The following is a 23,993-nucleotide window of genomic DNA, read 5'->3' on the forward strand; positions in this document are numbered from 1 at the left end:
CTTTCAAATGCTATTCAATGACCCTGTTCAGACCACATGCTAAGCCACGGTGGTTAAGCATTTTGAGCTAAACATTATGGCTTAGCGTGTTGTGTGAACCATTCCTAACCATGGTGCCACTGTTTAAACACATTCACTAATCATTTGCTGCAAAAGGGTTAGTGGCTTAACCATGGTTTAGCATGTGGTCTGAACAGGGACACTGTATGACTGCCATTTGGCACATATTGGCTTACAAGTGGACTAGCTTTTTCTCCATAACCAGTTCAGATTTAGAAAAGGATAAGGTGTGCTCCAGTGTTCCGCGTATTAACACTGCTCCTGCTATAGCCTTCATATGGTCCACCTGCCAACACAGAGACTATTCATATGGGTTTTTAATGCACTTGAATTTTCTTGAAATTGAAAGAAATATCTTTAGAAAATAAATCTGATCTATTTGAACAAATACTGGGGATAGATAAGCCTCCAATTACTTTGCTTGAAATAAAATATTAATTATATCCGTAGTAAACTAACATTAAACCAAATTGAGACATTCACATCTTCTGTAAGTGAAATGTGCCAACAGATTAGAGTGGACTTCCCTGGCCTAGTGCCCTCCAAATGTGTTGGACTACAACTCCCAGCATCCCCAGCCTGCCATACTGTAATCCAACACATCTGGAGAGCACCAAGTTGGGAAACGCTGTATTAGAGGGAACATTTGAAAGGGGAAGAAAAAAACAGTTGCCCCGCACAGAAACGACCTGAGACTTTTATTGGCCCAGACAGGTTCATTCAAAGTTATGATGATCCCTGTCTCTTTTGATACTGTATTCTAAGCTTCTCCAGCTGTTCGACACATTGCGTCTGGGCCAGCTTCAGTGTCCGGTTCTCTTCCGTCAGGTCTGCATACTCCTTAGTCAGCTGGGCAGCATCCATGTTCTCTTTCTCAGCTTGATCTAGTCGAGTGATCAGCTCCTTTCTGAAAAGAAAAAGTTCAAAGATGCAGTCCTTTATGAACCTGGGTAATCCAAACGACCATGAGCAAAGGGAGAGAAAAAAGTGCATAAGTGCTTTTCTATTAATTTCTGCACAATTGCTAGCAGAATACATCTGAATCAGCAATGTGTTGCAGCTTAGTGGGGGGTAAACACTCCCCCCATGTTTTGAATGAATGCACAGAATAGGGTGTGGGTCATGTGGGTTAGTCCTGCCCACCATTGTCACCATGCAGGAGCTCTTACACACATGAGCTCCTACATGTGCCTAAGAGCTCTCTGTATGCAGTAGCATGTCTGTATGCACAGAGAGAGCAAGTGGCATCACAGCTGCCAGGATCGCCACTACTACCCTCACCTGCAATCTTTCCCAGGTAAGACTAGAAGAGCTTTGGAAATATATTTTCTATCAACCAGAGTGCATCCTAGGAAATGTGAAAGCTGACGGCTGTAACAAGACATCAAAGTGCTAGGGAGCATGACCAGGAGGGTGCTGTTGCACTCATGTCTTGCTTGAGAGAGACATGGAGAGCTGGTTGGCCACTGTGTGAACAGAATGCTGGGCTAGATGGATCTTTGGTCTGACCCAGCATGGCTCTGCTTAAGTGATGTGGCACTGCTTGTAATGGTAAAAAAACCCTTAAACACCCACCTCCCAAATCTAAAAGTAGTCAGGAGTCAAATTTAATTGAGAGCCCTATGTAAGCCAGGATAGAAAATGCAAGTGGATCCTACATCGCATAAACACAGTTTTCTCTGGGTGCCTTCTTTTGGTTTTGCCATTTTATTCAACCCTGCTGTATATATCCATTATAGCTTAAGGCAATGCAATTGCTAATAGTGGAAAGAAATCACAAAGAGTTTCTGGTGGGGCATGCAAGGACTGGTTCTAGGATCTACTCTATTTTTATCAATGACATACAAAATGAAAGCCAAATGCTCATACATTTTACGGTATTATTGATAATGTGATGAATAACAGTTGGTCTGGAAAAATGACACAAATGAAGCTGCCATTCTTAATCAACTTAGACAGGTGAAGCATCACATATAGGAAAACAAAACATCCAGAGCTGTGCTTACATGAACTTTGATTATAGAACACAATGATATGCTCTCTATGCCAATTGTACATAAGCAACCACTATTGAGATATTTGTCATAAAAGGAATTGCTGCAAAATGACCACCCTGGTCATACTTCATTATCATACTTCTTAGGGCTAGTGGCTACTTAATATTGCATTTGCCAATGGTGCTGCATGAACACGCCCCTGGACAACACAGACTTGGAGCAAAGTAGATAAATAAGCAAAGCAAGGAAAGTAGTACGTCTTGGGACACCAAGACTCTCAAGAGGTTTCCTGCTGCTGAATCTAAATCACTTGACATTTGTAGACAGCACCATGTACACTGATGGTGCTATATAAATAAATAATAATAATAATAGACTGGTGTTCTGTAAACTTGCTCCAGAACATAGACAGAGGGGGGTGGACCTGAAAAATTACAAACAAAAAACCCTTTTCCACAAGTACCCTTGGAGTGAACTGGAGGCAACAGAGAAAAGACCAACGGCATCGACACTCACGAGTAAGAAGAAAAGAAGAAAACAATTTCCAAAGTTTTCTGCAAAAGAAAAGACTTTGTGCATCCCCAAGAACACTTGTGCTGAACTTTAAACTCTGTGTATGCACCAGAGCACTTGCTGTAGGACATTGAACTCTGTTCAAGCACAAAAACACACACACCCCTGGACATTAGACGTTACATATGCCCCTTAGGACCAAAGAGGCATACCAGTCTTGTATGGCATGGGGAGAGGCAACGAGTGGGGTACCGCAGGGCTCAGTCCTGGGCCCAGTGCTCTTCAACATTTTTATTAATGATTTGGACAAGGAGGTGCAGGGAACGCTGATCAAATTTGCAGATGACACAAAATTGGGTGGGATAGCTAATACCCTGGAAGACAGAAACAAACTTCAAAGTGATCTTGATAGGCTGGAGTGCTGGGCTGAAAACAACAGAATGAAATTTAATAGGGATAAATGCCAAGTTCTACATTTAGGAAATAGAAACCAAATGCACAGTTACAAGATGGGGGATAGTTGGCTCAGCAATACTACAAACGAGAAGGATCTTGGGATTGTTGTAGATCGCAAGCTGAATATGAGCCAACAGTGTGATATGGCTGCAAGAAAGGCCAATGCTATTTTGGGCTGCATTAATAGAAGTATAGCTTCCAAATCACGTGAGGTACTGGTTCCTCTCTATTCGGCCCTGGTTAGGCCTCATCTAGAGTATTGCGTCCAGTTCTGGGCTCCACAATTCAAGAAGGACGCAGACAAGCTGGAGCGTGCTGGAGTTGTTCTCATGTTTTCAAAGGGCTGTTAACCCTCATGATGCTTGGGGTTCACATGACACAACAAGCCATGGTATGCCTCCACAGTAGCTTGCATATTCACAGTGGCAGCCAGCATGCATCTCAGAGCCCCGCAGGTTAATTAACTCACAGTGGCTTATTGTGATGGGCAAAACGTGAGTAGATTCCTCTGCTCTGAGGAAAGTGAGTTTGTTAAAATCCTTTTGTCATCAATCCGAGCTGTCAGAGGACTTTGTTTACAGGATGAGAGGAAGGTAGCTTATTCTGCTTGAGATAAAGAAAAAGCCCCCGCCCTGGCAAATGCAGTGAAGAATGATTTGTACATTAAGTGCCCACCCTACTGACTTGACAAGACAGGCCAGAATTAAGGACCTACTTTACAGGTGACAGACCTTCAGCTTGAAGAGTTGCAATTAGATAGTCCTCCATTTGGAGAAAGTGGTCAGTCCAAGACCAGTTTAAAGTTAAAGGACCATAAGAAGGAACAGCCAGGAGGGGCCTTGATGTGGCCCATCAACAGTGAGTACCTTGACAGAGGTCACGTGATCATAGTCTTCCCCACTATGGTGAGATGTATTGTATTTCTATTTAAATTCTAGTAATTGTTTCTAAATGTGCATTACAAATAAATTAGTACATGCAAACATTATGCAAACCTCTGCCTTCTTTTTTCATCCTTTTGGTAATACATTTCCTCTTTTTTGGTGATCCATTAAGTGGCCACCATACTGACTTGACAAGAGAGGCCAGAATTAAGGACCTAATATTCAAAGACCATCAAGTAATGGAAGTACCAAACCAGAAGTGAATCTTATGAATCCACTGACAACATGTTACATTCTCATGATTCAAAGTCTCACATTTATGAAGGAATAAATAGAAATGGTTAGGTCAAAAAAGCCTTTTGACTGGATAGGACTGGTTAAAAAAAACACAGTCCAGGACCATGTGAAGATTCCAATCTTGGCTAGATCCCATCAGTGATACATGTCCCCAACCTCTCCCATCACAGGACATGTGCACCTATGATTGGTTTACTTGTATAAGAATTCCTCCATCCATTCATCCATCTATCCATCCAGCCAAGCTGTTGAACTTAACCTCTATTTGGAATTTACTCTATGGTGTCCTGAATCCAAACATTTATGCAGAAAGATTTCTAAAGGACTTTCAAAACAAAAAGCCCTGTACTATAAATAAAAATCAGAACAGTCTATGCCTATATGGTTGCAATGTAGAGAGACAGGAAGAAAGACAAGCAAGCTATCTCCCCCCCCCAAAAAAAATACACTGAATTTTAACACATTCTTAATCAGCTTGTAAAAAAACTCTTCATGCATGTATTAATTTTCCAAGTATGTGACATTTATTTGGGAGGCAGAAAAATGCCACTTACTTTCTTTCTTCAAGCAGTGCAATTTCCTTTTTGACTTCATAATATTCTTCTGCTATTTGGCAGTGCTGTTTGAACACCTGCATAGATTCCTTTGAGTCATGGCAAGGAGGCAGAGGCTTCATAAACAAAGGGAAAAAATAGTCTAAGGCTTTTTTTTTTCATTCAAATGAATCCTCAGAAACTAAATTTAAATGGAGACACCATTTAAACATAATTAGTTCTTTTGTTACAATGATTGGAATATTATCTCGTGAAAATATTATCTTAGGAAGAAAAGTAACTGAAGGAAAGTAACATGAATTTCTCATCCTTCCTGAAACCTTCATAATAATCCCGGACAGTTTTCAGTGTCAACTTTCTTTTAAAAGATAACCGATAGCTTTGCTTTTTAATACCACCGTTTATTTACTAATTGAAGCCTACAGAATATTGCCACATTGGGAATATTGAACATAGTAGTGATAGCTTTGTTTCAGCCTTCCCCATCCTGCTGCCCTCCAGATATGCTGGCAGCATGACTTGTGGCTAGGGGTTTGGGGAGTTGTAGTCCACCCCAACTGGGGAACACTGGGTTAAGGAAGGCTTCTGTATGTCATACCAACTTTAACTTTCTGGAAAAGACGTCCTTCTCCATTCAGTCTCATACACTCATACTACTAAAGTTAGGCTGAAGGCTAGTATTTTGATAGGATGAAATACTTTAGCAGGAAGTTGGGCAGTTTTTGTTCTGGTTACATTCAGAAGACAGGACTGTCCAGAAAATAAACCAGAATCATTAACTATGCTTGTTTTAGGAACCGTAATGCATACAAAATATCAGTAACAGGATTACTATTGTAGATGACTATTGCAAAAGATATGAAGTATCTAATTGCTTTTCCTGAAAATGTTTTGTTATACATATGAATGAATAATGTACATCACGTATTATTATTATTTATTTATTTATTTATGTAGCGCCATCAATGTACATGGTGCTGTACAGTTGGTTTTGTAATAAAATGCTTTAATAAAAACTTTGCAATAAAATCTCATCGGTTAAAGCAAGGGTCCAAAAGGCAAGCACCCAGAAAAAAGTGAGAAAAAGAAAGAAAGAAACTCTAGGAACAGGATGTATGGTTCCTGCCATAGAAGGTTTGTTTCTAGAGTGATCCTGGAGCATCCCAGGATGCACCACTCAAAGACTTCTGCCTGCTTCCTAGGACACTCAAGAAATGGGGCTTCTTTGGCATGAACCATAGACCCTGTTTCTAGAGCATCCTCCCTCCCCCCACCTTGAAAACGTTCCAGGCAACAGTGTATGGGAGGTCAGTATTCTTCAGTAAGAGAATGGATTAGAGGAGGGAGAAGGACTAGGAGCCGGGATTCCTACATGGCTGGCTGGTCTGAGACCTGAGGTTTCTGAGAGGAGTGTTGACTTTATCTGATCAAAGCAAGTGCTAGGACTATGAAATGCTTTTGGACAGGAGTTGGAGTTAAGAGTCTCTCCTCTCTCTCTCTCTCTCTCTCTCTCTCTGTGTGTGTGTACATGGGGGGAGGCTATGAGTATGAGAGAGAATTGTATGTGGGTTGTATGTGCATACCTCTCAGCCCAGCAATAACCAATGTGGCCCTCAGGGCTGAAAGCTAAAGTAAAGCTAACAGGGCAATATAGAAATGACCAAATTATGTCTAAAGATACCAGATATTAGCCTTCAGCTAATATTATCCTTCCTGCAGTCCTAATCTTTACAAGGGAACAGCTGCAGTGTTCTGATCTCTACTAACCATCCTTCCCATGCAGAACATACAAATGAATTGGTTCCAGAGCACTGATGCAAAGGATTCAATCCTCCAGCCTGTCTTTACAGTTTACTGTCTCTGTACCCTGCCACGGATAGTTAGTGCGCAGCTCTTGGGCCCCGCCTGCTCCACTATGGGGTGTCCCTGGATCTTCACATGTAGTATCTCACCCCCTGTGATAAATTGTTCTAGGAAGAGCAATTGGTGGGCTAAATTCAGCTTATGGACAACTTTATTTAGCTCGCCCCTGTATTAAGCTTTACACATAGCTATGGTAATTTGCTAGCAGATTAACTAGGTTTGGTGCACAACAAAACTTATTACGGATTATTATAGGAGGAAAGGATTACCCCCCCCCCCCCATGTAGGGTCTCATGGATGGAAGTTAGCATTGCCCTTTGAGATATAGGCCCATGGGGAGTTTTTTTTTAGTGCAAAGACTTCTTCAGAGGAATCCTCCTGGAAGTTAAAGGGCTCAGGGGGGGAAAAGCCTCCCCTTTTGTTGAAAGGACAATTGTCTAGCTTAGCCAAGTTTTAGCCTAGAGCAAAGTTCCTAGTGTTTACACTCTCTTCAGGTGCGAAGAGATATTTATTTGCCAAATAAAGTTTTGTGGGTTACTTGGCAGACCTTTTTATTATCTCACATCACAGTGGAAGGCCTTGGAAACACGACAATAAGCAGCAACGTAGAGTCATTTAAGCAGTGGGGCAGCTAGGTATGTACCTTGAGACCAAAATTCAGGGCCGCCCAGGGACCCCTGAAACAACCACCCAGAGAGCAGCAGGTGATGCAGACTTCAGGTTAGCAGAAGCAAACTCCATTTTATTCCTTTACTCGTGTTACTGGCATGATTTAAGTGAGTTTAAACTGCAAAACCACACATACTCAGATTTTTTTAAAAAAAAAAAAAAAAAACAGGCTTGGCAAACAATCTAACATACATGGAATGTAGAAGCAGTTGTAAAGCATGGAATAGTGATGGTGGTGGGGAGAGAAGTCAGTTATTTATTTATTTATTTATTTCAGATAATTTATCTACCACTTTTCCTTTAAATTTATAATAATCCCAAAGCTGTTTACAAGATAAAATAATGAGAAAATACAATTAAAAACAAACAATAAAACAATGATAAAATCAATAAAATCTCATTAAAATATCCAGAGGTAGGTGACTGCTAGCAGTCAGGGAAATGCCTGGGCAACCAAGTGTGTTTTAAGTTGGTGGCAGAAATACTCCACATTGGGGGCGCACCTGATCTCAATGGGGAGATTATTCCATATGGTGGGTGCCACAGCTGGGAAGGCCTTTGCATCCCATCCAAACAAACCTCAGTAGGCTGCAGTATGGTCAGCAAGCCCTCCCCCTCAGAACGAAGACACTGGGTGGCCTATACTGGAGCAGGATATAACACTATGAAAGTGGTATATGATATGTGTCAATGGGCCCCAACAGTTGTCAGTGCACTTCAATACTGCTATAAAGCAGTAGTGTGGCTCCTGCCTCATATGTACCATTTTCATACTGCTTTCATAGTGCAATATCCTGCTTGGTGTAGATTAGCCCCATCTCTCAGCTGAACTGGCCTTGAGCTGCTTAGGGCCAGCAATACGACCTTGAACATGGCTCAGTAGCTAATTGGCAGCCAGTGCAGAGCTTGCAGTGCAGGAGTCATATGTGCGGCAAGAAGCTCCACGGTTAGTTGTGTGCTTCACTACCGAAGTAATATACAAGGCTGCTGCTGCCCACCCACCCACCCCAAGACCAGTAAAATGCAGTGGCAGATCTACACCAAGCAGGATATGACACTTTGAAAGCAGTTTGAAAACTGTATCTGGAGTGTGTCCTGGGTCCCAACAGTTGTCACTACTGTTATAAACCATTTTAACGCAGTAGTGTAGATCCTGCCCAGGAGACATTGGGGCAGAAATGGGTGGAAGAGTTGACTCGATATGAATACAATATCTAACCAAAACAGAGAAAGAGATTCAGCAGAGAGAGAAGATCCAGCAAGGCCTGAGACATTTACTGGTGAAAACAATATTGTAGGAAATATCCTGCCCAGTGCCATATGATTTGTATGTGGGTGCACTGTGATACAGTTACTCCATTCCAGAGCCAAGGGAACTCAGTCTAAAATATGGAGCTGATGGACAAGTAAAGAGAGACTGGCATTCCAAAATGGTTAATGCATTCCCTTAACCATTTTGTGGTTAAGCAGCATGGTTTAGTGTGTTGTCTGAACCAGGCCATTCTGGTGTATCAATTCAGGCAAAAATAAGCAGGTTGAAGGCCAGGTGTGTGTGGGGGGGAGTGATGCTGCCTGCTGCTTGGTTAGATATTGCACTCCTACCTAGTGATGCAACAACAGTTTAAGATTCATGCTTTGATAACTTAGCAATCACATTAATGTTTCAAGAAGCACATCTTCTAACTTCTACAATTATTATTATTATTATTATTATTATTATTATTATTATTATTATTATTTATTTATTTATATAGCACCATCAATGTACATGGTGCTGTACAGAGTAAAACAGTAAATAGCAAGACCCTGCCGCATAGGCTTACATTCTAATAAAATCATAGTAAAGCAATAAGGAGGGGAAGAGAATACTCCCCACTATCTTTACTTTTCAACACATTTGCTTAGTTCCTCTTCTACTGTACCTCATCCCATGTGTAAATATACCCAGGACCCACCACCTTTTAAGATCACTATACAACTGTTGTCTTTTGAAACTTCCAGCAGAGGAAATCAATTTGACTACAAGGTACCATGCTTCTTGCTGCTAAAAACTAACCTCTAACCTTCTGGAACAGAACTTGTCAGACAGGAATTCCACACACTCTTCTGGGGTGTTAGGGAGACATAAGCCCCCTTCCCCAAACACATTGTCCGCATGTCAACACTGTCTGGGGAGGGTTCATTGATTTAGATGTATAAAATATTTTGCATTCTTATGAGAGTGATACTTTAAGAACAGACTATGAGTGATGACAATACAGTACTTGCAGTACCTCAAGGGGATCCTTGTAGGTTCTGGGGGATCCTTGTAGGCTTATAGCTGCTGAAAAGAGAGCTTTTCCTGCACTATTGATCTTCCCTTACAATGTGCAGATAGAGAGGAATACTGGCTGTGTTGTATCCTTCTGTGGAACATTCTAAAGTCATGTGGAGCAACAGTGAAGACCAGCTAGCTTGGCCAATTCCTCATGTGAGTTAACAGTGCACTGAGGAACATTCTGAAGAATCTTTTGCGACATGAAGGGATTTTCCATGACAGGGGCACAGGGCTAAGAAAAGTGTTCCTTTAAGTTAGAAAGTTTGAAAACTACTGTTGTGAAAGGAAGATACCTAGATGTATTTGCAAGGGATCATTTTCACCACTGAATTATAGAATCCTAAAGTTTGAAGGGGTCATTTAGGTCATCGAGTCCAACTCTATGCTCAGGAATCCAGTTCAAAGCATCCCTGAGAGATGGCTCTCCAGTCTTTGCTTGAATACTTCCAGCGATGGAGAGCCCACCACTTCCGTAGGCAGTTGGTATCGTTGTCTGATTGTTCTGACCACTGGCAAGTTTTTCCTGATGTTCAACCAATATCTGCCTTCCTGTAACTTAAGCCCATTATTTCTTGGATGACAGAGAACTGCCTTGGATGATAAAGAACAGGTTGTCGACCTCTTCGGTGTGACAACCCTTCAGGTTCTTTTAAAGTGCTATCGTATCCCCCCTCAGTCTTCTCCTCTCAAGGCTAAATATATCCAGTTCCTTTCATCTTTCCTTATATTACTTAAGTTTCCTGTACCTAGATAATCTTCATTGCTATTCTCTTAACTCATTCCAGTTCATCTGAATCCTTAAAGTGTGGTGTCCACAACTGGGCACAGTATTCGAGGTGAGGTCTGCCCGGCACAGAGAAGAGTATAATTATTATTTCCTGCGATTTTGAAACTATACTTCTATTGATGCAACCTAAAATTGCATTTGCCCAATAATCGTTTTTATATCCTGGAGTGGGAGGGGATTCTAATTAAATAGGACCTTCACCAATTTACTATTATTAGAGTGCAGTCCTATGCATGTTTAGTCCAAAGTATATTTCCATGATTTACAGTGGGATTTACTCTCAAATAAGCATGCATATGATTGTAGCCTAAGTCTAGTAATCTTATATGGCCTAGGTGAGTGGTAGGCAAAATGGTGCCCTCCAGATGTTTTGGACTGCAACTCCCATAATTCCTATCCACTGGCCATGTTGGGGCTGATGAGCTTATAGTTCAAATCATCTGGATAGCACCAGGTTGCCTGCCCTGACCTATGACATTATTTAATGATGTTATTCTGGTGAGACATTTTGGGTTGCTTTGATTGAACAGCATCTTAATTTAGACCATAATTGGCAGTCAAATTTTATCCGTAAACATGAAACTGTGCGTAACACACTTTGAAATAGGTATTGCTGAAATGATTAAGTGCACATCTCACAGTTCAACAACTAGCTGCTTAAATCAAAAGAAAGGACTTAAGCTAGTTCATCCATTGCCCAGTTAAGAAGCACCCAGCATTCCTGTGATATAAAAGGGAGGCTATATCTATCCTTACACCCTCTTTTTAGACTCCTCTATTTGTGGAGAAAAATGCTTGGAGTCACTGTGTGGGGAGTGGCACATATTCACCCTTTTAAAATAGCACAATATTTTTCTCTTAACCTTTGCTATGTCATTACAACAGAGTCCTCCAAAAGAAAAATGGCAGCGATTTTGAGATGGGTGAAAGTTGAGAAACAGGTCTTGTCAATTGACTATATCCCTATCTTATGATGAATCGAAAATTTCTCAGAGTTTTTTTTTTCTTTGAGAAAAATAGGGGACTGGAAAGAAAGGAAGAAAGAAAAACTTCAAACTAAAATTGGGAGACAGGGAAGAAATTCTCGAACATTCCAGGGGTTGGGGGCTTATGAGGAAAGCTTCAGCAGGACTGCCCTTTTTTTTCCAATGAAAAAAATACTCACTTAAGCATAGAGCTTTTCTACACAAGGTTGTTATTCACTGTTTTGATTTCATCAATAGCTCAAATTCAAGGAACCTACATTTTCTTTCGCTTTCAGAAATAATACACCATTTCCCCTACTCTAAAAACAACAAGGAAAGTGGTCTTTAAAAACAAGCGAAATTGGAGGATCTCGTCCATAAACAACTGTGAGTAAGGAATCATGAGCACACAATAAAGGCCTCCTGTAGAAAAGCTCTTACTTGCTCTGCTGTCAAAAGCAGTGACAAAGGGATAGATAGCAAGGGATAGTTCCCCCAATAATGCTTTATTGGGAAAATGTCTGTGTTGGGATTGTTTTAGCTTTGTTACTGCTTGCAGCCACAGCGCAACTACATTTAATAGAGACAATCTTTGATGAAAAAGAAAAGAGACCATGCTAATGCTGCGTCAATATAATAATTTTATCCCCCTCCTGTATTGTTTTATGTTGCTACTTTTTTTGGCCCATCGCAGATTTTAGTTCCTCACCTGGGGGGCAATGATCTTGGGCTTCTGGAAGGGAAGGCCCTAATTATGCAGGCTAGGGCAGACTTTGAGACCATGGAGACATTGGCCAGATACATGGATTGTATCAAAGGATGGGATGCCCGTAGCTTAAATAGGGCTGTTAAGAAAGTGAACAGGCAGATTTGGCAGGCTCTACAAGGCCAACAAGGTCGGATCATTCCATTCCCGGCCATTGTATCTTACAAAGGGGATCTCTATAGGACAGATGGGGCCACCTCTGTGATGCAGGGAATGATATTTTCCTGCAGGATCTGCATGTGGGTTTACTGGAATTTCCCCCCCAGAATTGGTGGGGGTAGGGTGCCTAAGCTGAGGCTTGGTACCTTCCAGTGGTGGGATATGTGGGAATTTGCTGTGCCAGAATACGGACGGTGACCACTCTGACACCTTTTAGGTGATTGGCATAGCCAGAGCTCCTGCTCCTTGAGAGTTTCACGGCTCACGTGTCTGGATATGGTATGCCTTTGGAGATCCTCCTGCCTCATCTACTCAGGGTTTTACGGCTCTGCATGAGGATGACATCGGGCAGTCTCACCACACTCTCAAAGTGTCTTATAAGAAAGGGGCCTGGTTACTCAACTCCTGGCTTAAGAGAGTGGCTCACCCTTAAACCAGGCAAGTAGCCTGAGATTAATTCATTTGATTCCCGCACTTTTCACATGCAGTTCCAGGGAGGGGTTGAATCTCCCTTGTTGTTAAATAAAGAGGCCCTAGCTTATCCCAAGCTCTGATGTCTGTGCCTTTATTCTGTGCTTCCTTCTCCTCGCAAGTTGTTACCACTCTTTCTTGAAATCCCATGTCAAAACCCACCTTTATTGTAAGGTATTTAGTCCTATCCTTTAATTCTCATATCCAGCTGTCACAAATTTTAATAGTGTGCCACTGTATTTGCTCATTCATCTCTCCTTACCATCTTTGTTCCCATTGGCACTTTTATCCCCTGGCCCCAAGGAGCTTACAATCTGTCTATTTTTGGCTTATGAAACCATATAGGACCATGTCCATTAAATGAATGAATGAAAAAGTAGTAGTGGAATCTATGACTGGAAGCATGGGTATTTATCCAGCTTCAGCCCACCATATATATGCCTGATTTTATCCCTCATTGGTTCCAATGTGACAGGCAGAAATGTAGGCAGGCCAGTGGTGACCAGAGAGCAGCCCTCTATATGAAGGGCTGACTGGTCTAGGTCAAGTTTAAAGGTAAAGAGCAGTAAGAAGGGAGAGCCAGCAAGGGCCTTGAATAGTCAGCACCTGGACAGCAGACTGAACAGCACACAAGTCACTTGGTCATAGTCTTTCCCACTATGGTGTGATCCGGTCATTGAGATGTATTGTATTTCTATTTAAATTATAGTAATTTTTAAATGTGCATCTATACATATAAATTAACATGTGCAATTTGTGTGCAAGCCTGGACTCTCCTTTGTCCTATTGTTAGGTGGTGGGTAACTGGCTAATCCTCTTCCATCTCATCTTTTCTTCTCTCCATACTCTGTAGCTAAAGAAGGGACAGCAGGCAACAATCCAGAACAGTGGTGTGTGTGTGTAGTAGTAGTAGTAGTAGTAGTAGTGTAGTGGAGCCAGGGTTCACATGGAGATACTACTGGCACTTTTTATTTGTGGGGAGACTGATGTTATTCCCTCCACCCACCCTTCCCAGCTTCCTTGGTCCTTCTGAGCTTAGCTGCAATGCTCACAGTTGCTGGGGAAATGAATACTCTCAGCAACAATATACTGTCCCCTGAAATGCAAAGTATTTGGGGGTGGCTTGGTCTTAAATGGGCAATTAAGTACTTTTGGACTCTCTTTGTTGGGGGGAGTATGGGGACTGTCATGATGAGTGCATGCATTTCAAAATGTACCATCACAACAGTGTGTGTGTGAGAGGGAGAGGGAGAGGGGGGAGGGAGAGAGAGAGAGAGAAAAGATGGAGGTAGTATGCAGGGACTGGAGCACGGGGATGTTGTTTTCCTGGGAGCTCAATATTTCCCTCCAGGATATACTCACTACTTGCATGAAAAAACATAGTAGTATCTAACTATCCAAAGGGGCCACATTTCCATGAGCAAATCCCCCCACTGAGTTGGCAAGACCAGAAATTCAGAATAGCAAAGATGGGCAGAAGCCTCTTAATAGATAAGAGATACAATGAAAAATGTGGGCTATATGCTACAGCAGGGGTGGGGAACCTGAGGGCCAAGTCCAGCCCTCAGGGGTTCCCCTTCCTGCCACACCCCTTTTCTCAACTACCAATTGCCTTGTGGTTTCCAGGCTTTTGTGCAGTTTTTCCTACCATTCTAAAAGTTTGAAATGCCTGTCCTAGGTCTTAGTTACTGGCAAGAAGAGCTTTAAGCTACAATATGCTGGCATATTTTTTTTGTATTTTGACACCGCCATTTTTGCCTTGAGTACCACCCACCACTGTAATTTCCCACCCCCTCCCAACAAGAGCTTCCCTGAAATTGAATTCAGCCCTTGGGATGAAAGAGGTGATCCACCCTATGCTACAGTGAGAGCTTTAGAGAAGAAATGTGGTTTGGTAGGAAGAGAGTGACTACAAAGCTGTCCACCAATATAGAGCTGTAACATAGCAAGATGTGAGTTAGCATGAGAGGACCAATGGCATATCAACTGAGTTGCGTGTGTGGAGCAGAGAGAGTGTGGGATCAAGAAAGGTCGGGGACGTTGCATTTAAGTAGTGCATCTGATTTCCACTTCAGGTTAATGGTCTACCAGGTTTTTCTTGACTATTTAAAAAGAAATCAAATACATACTTCTGATTTGTGCTCATTATACAGCTTGTCTTATAATATGTTCAGGCTTTCATGAATGTTTCTATTGTTATCAGCTCAGTAAATCCCCTTTCCAAAACTAGAAAACTTTTTATTCCCAGCTTAGGCAGCCTTTCCATTTTTTTGCCTCCTATAAAGAGAAAGGCAGCCCATCTGTTTAACAAATCTGTCATTTCCTTCTTTCCATGCCTCTCATTCCCCAATGTCATTTTTAGTAAACCACTTGCACAGACTGCTTACTGAAATTTTAATAGCTCAAGTGGTCTCCATCAATATTCCATTGTGTATCTTTAGAATTGTCCATCCAATTTAGTTTGTCCCCAATCATGGTCAGATCGGAGTTTGAGTTGGAAACTACGTAGTTACTCCATTTGGAGCAGGCTCCCATCTGCGACAATCCCATGTTCAGAAAAGATTAGCAGTCCTATAATATGTTTACTCATGCAATCCTATACATTTCTCTCTCTTAATACTAGAACCCGGGGTCATCCCATGAAGCTGATTGGTGGGAGATTCAGGACAAATCAAAGAAAGTACTTCTTCACACAGCACATAGTTAAGCTATGGAATTCACTACCACAAGATGTAGTGAAGGCCAACAATTTGGCTGGCTTTAAAAGGGGGCTGGATGAATTCCCGGAGGAGAAGGCTATCAATGGCTACTAGTCCTGATGGCTGTGAGGTGTGCGTGAGTGTAGGTTTCCAATGTAATGTCATCTTCCATTTCTAACCTTCCCATGTTTTCCCATTCCTTCTTCTGTCTTTTTTCTTCCCAGTCCATAACATCTATAGGGTATCAGCTTGGGGAAGACTGCCTTACAAGGTTGTTGAAGGGATTACAATAGCATAATGTATGTAAAACACTTTGAACACTTGAAAGCGCTATACAAATATTAAATATCATTATCGCTACTACAAGGGAAACAACAAAGGAAGGAAAGAGAAATGGAAGCCCAGTGTGTGTGTGTGTGTGTGTAGCTTCATGTCCACTCAAAGCACATTTTGCACATAACAGCCCCTGCAGGTTTTGACCTATGCTTTCCAAGTACATAAGTCCTTGCCGTTAAAGGATGCTCAAACTGTCAGTCGAAATCGCTTTAAGTTGGGTTTGAACTTTGATTGCAGCTGCAGTCCCATTTCTTTCACTGTTCCTTTCATTCACTGTTCCTTTGCCCTCTTCTCCTACTCCATGTCACATAACTCTCCAAGTGCATTACAAGAATTGTGTAATCAGAGCTTAGAGAAACCTACCTCCTGTTTCGTCCTTCCTTCCTTCCTCTCCCCCTCTTCCTTGGATACAAACTTACATTAGCAAACCACTCTCCACCAGCTGCTAGCCCTTGATCTGACAGGGTGGCACCAGGAGCTTTTAGGATTCCTTTGTACTTTGCAACCTGAAAGACTTCCAGTGCCTCAGGAAGAAATGCATCATCCCATACTATGCAGATATGTTTATTAATTCAACATGTAAACCTCTTCAAATGAAACTCCTTGACTCCCCCCAGCAGAGTGGGTTTTATTCTACTTTAAATGTTGCTTTTAAGACTCACACAGTATAACACCCTATTAAGTTCTCTTACAAATGCTAAAATTCTTCAGGCATTCTTCAGAATTAATACAAGTGCATTTTTATAGATTAATTGCATATGCATGTGGACTGTCCTTAACTACAACAGTACTATTATTGATGGTTTTGAAGAAATGTTGTTCACAGAATAGACTTGAGAATTCAATAAAATTAAAGTCACCTGGAGCTGCTTTTCTAGATCTGGAAAAGCCAAAGGAAAGGCATTCTCAGGGGGTGCATCATCTGAAATGGAAACAATTGTAAAGTTTACACATTTCTTAAGAGACTGTATAAGCTGAGATAGAGTGAAAGTTTGTGCCTTTGTTTCCACATTTATACAAATATACATATATGGTTTACTGTAGCTGAACTACAACTCCCATCATCCCCAAACAGAACAGCACAGGGATGATGGGAATTGTAATCCAGCACATCTGGAAATGACAAAGTTGGGAAAGTCCGGTTCATTATATGACTCCCCCCCCTTTTTATCGTACTCTCGTATACTGCCCTGGTATCCACAAGAATGAAAGGAAATTTTTAAATACATTCAAAATAAAGAAATATGCTTATCTACTTACATGTGTAGGTTGTTAGGCTTTCACCTAAGAAGGCAGCCTTGGGTTTCTTCACAACAAGCTCCAGTGGGAGAGGGGGAGAGGTACCCCTCCCCCATATAGACTGTGTTTGTTACCAACAAAGTTTTCATTCAAATGCCCAAGTGGATGACCAAACTTTGGACAATCTCCCCCTCCACTGTTTATGAGAGGGGAGATTAGAATAACATGAAATGGGGCCCCTAGGTGATTTGGGTGAAGAGACGTGGGGGGAGATGCCTGTGCCAGATCATATGATTAAATACTACCTGCCTCTATTTATTTATTTATTACATTTTTATACCACCCAATATTCAAAGCTCTCTGGGTGGTTCACAAAAATTAAAACCATAATAAAACAACCAACAGTCTAAAAACACAAATACAAAATACAATCTAAAAAGCACAACCAGGATAAAACCATGCAGCAAAATTGATATAGGATTAAAATACAAAGTTAGAACAGTAAAATTTAAATTTAAGTTAAAATTAAGTGTTAAAATACTGAGAGAATAAAAAGGTCTTCAGCTGACGACGAAAGGAGTACAGTGTGGGTGCCAGGCGGACCTCTCTGGGGAGCTCATTCCACAGCCAGGGTGCCACAGCGGAGAAAGCCCTCCTCCTAGTAGCCTCTATGATATATAAACCATGAAGTCCCATGTTCTTGAGGAACCCCTAAATCTGTCACCAGCTATGCTATGGGAACCAGACCATAACTACCACATGGGGGTAATGGGACTTGTATACTAACTAGGGATGTTGGAGAAATTCACAACAGAACCAAATGAGTTCGGATTTTTATGAATCTGACCTGCAGATTCTGCAATGGACTGGCTTGCCTCCTGTCAGGCAGATGAATAGTGCTTTTTGCAAACTTAATGAATAGTGCTTTCCCCCCCCCCCTTGCTTTTATTTATAATTTGGAATTTTGAACCACTTTTGTTGTAGAAAAATACACACACAGGCCAAAAATGTGCCATAGACTAAAGCATGAAAATGATACTTGGGGTGGCTAAAAACGAGGGGGGGGATTAAAAACAAAAAATAAAAAAACATAAGAACAAATTTAAAATACAAGAATAAAAGGAAGAAACAGCACCTAACTGATTAAAAAAAAACCTTTTAGAAACATGTCAGCTTAGATAGGAAAGGCCTGCCTGAAGAAAAACATATTTGCCTGCCAGTAAAAGGATAACAGAAAAGGGGCTAGCTAGCCTCCTTCGACAGGGAGCTCCTGAGCATGGAAGCATTTACCAAAAAGGCTCCCTCTCACATCCCCACTAAACATGTCTCCCATTGCAGAGGGCTTCCCCAGAAGATCTTAAAACCCTGGCAGGCTTGTATGGTCTTTCAGGTAGCCTGATCCAAGTTGTGGGGGGCTTTATAGGTCATCACCAGCACTTTGAGTTGTGGCTGGAAATGCACTGGAAGCTGTTGTGACAAGAAAGTCACATCTCCCTATAACAAATCCTGGTCAACAGTTTGGCTGCAGGGTCCTGGTCCAGCTGAAGTTTTCAAACTGTTTTCATAGTGTGTTACTGTACTCCAAACAGGATGTAACTAAGGCATATATGACCAAAGCCAGATTAGACCTCTTTATGTATGGGCACAGTTGGTATGCTAACCTCAGCAGTGCCAACGCACTTCTGGACACCACGGAAACCTGAGCATTTAAGTTCAGGCCTGATTCCAGGGGTATATCCAAATTGTGCAAATTGTACATCCAAATTGTGTCTTCAGGGGGATTGTAACTCCAATTAGCACAAATTGAGACACCTATTCCCTGATCTGCCTTTAGACTAATTTATTTGCCCTCATCCAGTCCATTACTGACATCAGACATCAATTTAGAACCTGAACAGCTTCTTTGGATTTGGATAGAAAAGAAAGAAAGAGTTGGCTGTCATCAGCATACTGGTGGAACAGAACGCTAAAATTCTGGACCATCTCTCCCAGTGGCTTCATTTTTATGTTAAATAGCATGTGGAATAAGTTGGAACCCTGGGGGATACTACAGACCTACAGCCATGGCGTTGAACAGGAATCCCAGCACTTCCTCCTGGAATTGCCCCTCTGAGAAGGATCAGAGCTACTGTATAACAGTGCCTCCCATTCCCATCTGTGACACATGCCTCAGAAGAATACCATGGTTGATGGTATAGAAAACTTCCAAGGTGTCCAGGAGAATCAGCAAGGATACACTCCTCCTGTCCAATTCCCAGCATAGATTGTCCACCAAGGTGACCAAAGCAGTCTGTCAGATAACCAGACCTGAAGCCAATTTGAAATGGATCTAAATAACCACCACACATGTTATCATTTCACCAAGAATGGAATATTGAAAACTGGCCAGAAATTATCCAATATAGTGAGATTCAGGGGTGTGTGTGTGTGTGTGTGTGTGTTGTTTTTTGTTTTAGCTGAAGTCTCACCAGCACCACCTTTAGGCAAGTCACTTTGGTATAAAGAAGCATGTACTAGCATTCTTACCCACTCAGCCAGTTTCCCCTACCCACAGGTGCACTTTTATAAGCCAGGAAGACCAAGACTTCAGCACACACATGTGCAGGTTTCACCTCTCCAAGGAACCTCTCCAGGGATAATTCACTAGCTAGAGCCAACACTAAACTTCCAGCCCAGAGCTTAATGGTATCAAATAGCAGAACTCTCCTTTAGAGCTGGCATAAGAGTAGGCATGTTAGGGTACCTGCTGAGGGACCCCTGACAAGAGCCCACCGGAGTTGCTCCTCCCTTCACCATTTGGACCTGCTTGTTCACCTGCCTCTTGCTCTGGTCCAGATGCCAGTGGTAGTGAGAAGGAGGACCAATAGATGCTACTGCCTACTTGTTCATTGGCTCTCTGCCTGTCAAGCAAGCAAGTGGTAGCAATGCTGAGAAAGAGGATAAGGAACAAGAGCAGCTTGTGAGAATGGCAGTGAGATGGTAGACTCATTGAGGGAGGGGATCCATTGAGGGTGTCTTGTCCAAGGCCCCTCAGAACCTGGGCTCAGTCAGTACTGTCTCTGGCTCAGCTTTATCTACTTAACTGGGCTTGAAGAAGGCAGGTGCTGCTCTCTATTGAAGGGAGATTCCCAGTGTGTAGGCAAGAAGTACATACACACTGCAACAATACTTTTATTGTACATTTTAAAAGACATGTACATGGAGGCCACAGTCTTTCTTGATTACCAGTCCCATATATTTTAAAGGGACAATGGCCTAAAAATACACACGTGCCCAGTTTATACCAAAATATGCAGCACATGTATTTTCTACTATGGGATCATGTCAATGTACCAAAAAAAGCCTTGTTTGAAGTGTCCTAAGAGCTTCAGGGAGGACCATCAAAGAGTACTATAGCAAGATGCCAAGAATGAACAGCTGGGCAGTGGCAACATCCTCCTTCCTCCCCTGGAATGAGAATGGAATGGCCAGATCCCTGGCAGCTTGCCACATGGCAACACAAAACTATTTGGGCTAAGAGAAAAGCTTCAGTAGGTTCAGTGTAGACGGCAGGTTTTAGTCTTTCTCATTTGGATTTAATCTACAGCTCACTGGCATGTTATGTGGAATGGGATAAAACCCCTTGCTAATAGCACAGTGCATTGCATCCATTGTTTCTGTGACCTACATCATCATCATCATCATCATCATCATCATCATTATTATTATTATTATTATTATAAAAAAAAAACTAAGTTTGGCTGGGGATCATTTTTCCTATGTAAGCAAAAGCATGTTGGGTTTTTCTACTCCAGACCTTTCTTAGGACACAAGGAAGAATCTGACAGCACAATCCTGTCTGCATGCCTACTCAGTAGCAAACCCTATTGAGTTCAGTGGACTTTCTGAGGCAATTCAGTTTTAAATTGGATTTACATGAATTTGGATTTGCTCCTCCCATGGCACATGTAGCCAGGTAATATGGTGTATGCGTTAAAAAAAATAGAACTGCTTTCATGGGGCAAACGGCACATAAAACTGCATTAGTTTGGGGTTGTGTGGGTTGAGTCCCACAAGTAGAATGGAATGTCATCAAGAATAAAATGGCCAGTATCATACTGCCCTTATAAAAATCGATGGTGCGTCCACACTTAGAATACTGTGTACAGTTCTGGTCATCACACCTAAAAAAGGATATTAAAGCTCCCATTTGGTTTTGTCCACCCCTTTAAAAAGTATGGGTGATTATGTTCCCCAGGCAGGATCTACACCACTGCTTATAATGGTTTATAATGGTTATGAAAACTGTTCAGGCCCAGGACACATTACATATACCGTTTTCATACTGTTTTAAAAGTGTTATATCCTGCTTGGTGTAGATTGGCCCCCAGGGATTCAAAGTCAGACTCTTAAGAGCTAAGCACTCAATGCCCTCTGCCAGGTTAGACAAATTTGTCAGACTCATTTTCTACCACATTTGATTTAAAAAATAAATAAAAATCAAGTTCTTTTTATTCCCAAAATGGAGAACTTTAGAAATGTTAGTAAAATTTTTATGGCCTCCATGACAACCATTGGGCTGTCTCAGTTTGTCATTGGCCCAACACATAAAGCAGGGCATACCCTTGATTTGGTTTTTGCTCCAAGCTGTGAGATGGGTAGTCTGAAGATTGGGGGGGTCCAAGTAACCCCATTGTCATGGTCAGACCATTTCTTGGTGAGATTTGAACTCACGGCGTTACTACCCTCCTGCAAGGGTGAGGGACCCATTCGGATGGTCCACCCAAGGAGACTGATGGAATCCAATGGATTTCTGAATGCTCTTGAGGATTTTCCAGTGGAGAGAGCTGGTGATCCAGCAGAGGCCCTAGCCTCACTGTGGAATGGTGAGATGCGGAGGGCCATCGACTTGATCGCACCTGAGTGTCCTCTCCGGTCCTGTAGAGCCCGCTCTGCTCCTTGGTATACTAAGGAGTTGCGGTCAATGAAACAGGCTGGACGTCGGCTGGAGCGCAAATGGCGCAAGACTCGAAGCGAAGATGACCGAGCACGCTGTAGAGCGCATAATCGTGCCTATTGCGTGGCAGTGCGGGCAGCAAAGAAGGCTTATTTTGCTGCCTCCATTGCGTCCTCGAGTGGCCATCCAGCGGAGCTCTTCCGGGTGGTCCGGGGGCTGCTAACATCCTCCTCAGCAAATGGGACCCTGGCCCCATCGAGGACCTGCTGTGACCTTTTTGCATCACACTTTGAGGACAAGATCGCTTCTCTCCGCAGCGAGCTTGACGTTGTGTTTAGTGCAGCTCCAGTTGAGGTGTCCGATGCCACCATCTGCCCAATTTTGTGGGATCAGTTCCAGTTATTGCTGCCTGATGATGTGGACAAGGTGCCTGCAGCATTGCGACCGACCACTTGCCCTCTCGATCCCTGTCCCTCCTGGCTTATAAAAGCAAGCCGAGGGGGTCTGACTGGGTGGGTCCAGGGGGTGATAAATGCTTCCCTCCGGGAAGGGGTGGTCCCTGCTGTCCTTAAGGAGGCAGTAATGCGACCACTCCTGAAGAAGCCCACCCTGGACCCGATGGTATTAGGCAACTACCGCCCAGTTGCTAACACTCCTTTTTTAGGGAAGGTACTTGAGAGGGTTGTGGCGGAGCAACTGCAGGCACTCTTGGAGGATACTGATTATCTAGATCCATTCCAGTCTGGGTTCCGATCTGGTTATGGGACTGAATCAGCCTTGGTCGTCCTGATGGATGACCTTTATCGAGAGAGGGACAGGAGGAATGCAATCCTGTTAATCCTGCTCGATCTCTTGGCGGCTTTTGATACCATTGACCATGGTATCCTCCTGGATCGACTCTGTGGGATGGGCATTGGAGGCACTGTGTTACAGTGGTTCCGGTCCTACCTACGGGGTCGTTTCAGAGAGTAGCATTAGGTGACCAGTCCTCGGCCTCCTGGCAATTGAGCTATGGAGTGCCGCAGGGCACCATCTTGTCCCCAGTGTTATTTAACATCTATATGAAGCCGTTGGGAGCGGTCATTAGGGGATTTGGAGCTAAATGCCATCAATACGCTGATGACACACAGCTCTATCTTCCTGTGACAACTGAATCAGGTGAGGCTGTGCAAGTCCTGGACCAGTGCCTAGACTCAGTAATGGGCTGGATGAGGGCCAATAAACTGAGACTAAATCCTGGCAAGACAGAAGCCCTGTGGGTGAGTGGTTCCCGAGTCCGGGAGACAGGCTCATTGCCTGTTCTGGATGGGGTTGCTCTGCCTCTGAAAGAACAGGTTCATAGTTTGGGGGTACTCTTAGACCCATTTCTGTCGATGGAGGCTCAAGTAGCCGCCACGGCTTGGAGTGCCTTTTACCATCTTCGGTTGGTTCGCCAACTACGGCCTCTCCTGGATAGGGATAGCTTGACCATGGTGGTACAGGCATTGGTAACCTCAAGATTGGATTACTGCAACGCGCTCTATGTGGGCTGCCCTTGAAGCTGCTCCGGAAGCTGGAACTAGTGCAGAATGCTGCAGCTCGGCTGTTGTCTGGAGCTGCCCCTTTCCAGCATGTAACTCCTCTGCTGAGGGAACTGCACTGGCTGCCTATTCGCTACCGGGCCAGGTTTAAGGTTCTTGTACTTGTGTACAAAGCCCTAAACAACTTGGGACCAGGATACCTGAGAGAGCGCCTTCTCCCTTACCAACCTGCCCGGTCACTGAGGTCATCCGAGGGCCTGCTCCTGGTGGTTCCACCTAGATCCATCCTCTGATTGGAATCCACCAGGGGAAGAGCCTTCAGCGTGGTGGCGCCCCTCCTGTGGAACTCCCTGCCTCTGGAGGTCAGGCAGGCTCCAACCTTGTACTCTTTTCGGCGCCTCCTGAAAACATCTTTATTCCAAGAAGCCTTTCTTTAACATGCAGCCTTGGATTACTGTGTTGTTGGGGTTTTTTTTGCTTCTTTTTAAATTTTGTTCTAACTGTT

The 23,993-nt window shown here is 42.9% G+C and overlaps 1 protein-coding gene across 2 annotated transcripts in view; it reads right to left on the reverse strand.

The window, feature by feature from the left end:
- Nucleotides 1-511: 511 nt before the first annotated feature.
- The window catches only part of MAP3K7CL (MAP3K7 C-terminal like), a 36,519-nt gene continuing 13,037 nt past the window's right edge, over nucleotides 512-23,993 (reverse strand). For both annotated transcript variants that reach the window (XM_063126727.1, XM_063126728.1), the window contains 3 exons: nucleotides 16,654-16,715; nucleotides 4,762-4,877; nucleotides 512-967 (listed from right to left, as the gene is read on the reverse strand). In XM_063126727.1, the coding sequence (XP_062982797.1) occupies nucleotides 787-967; nucleotides 4,762-4,877; nucleotides 16,654-16,715 (359 nt within the window). In that variant the 3' untranslated portion in view covers nucleotides 512-786. The remainder of the gene's footprint in view (nucleotides 968-4,761; nucleotides 4,878-16,653; nucleotides 16,716-23,993) is intronic.

Source organism: Elgaria multicarinata, chromosome 5 (genome assembly GCF_023053635.1).
Source record: "Elgaria multicarinata webbii isolate HBS135686 ecotype San Diego chromosome 5, rElgMul1.1.pri, whole genome shotgun sequence".
In the NCBI taxonomy this organism is placed as follows: Eukaryota; Metazoa; Chordata; class Lepidosauria; order Squamata; family Anguidae; genus Elgaria; species Elgaria multicarinata.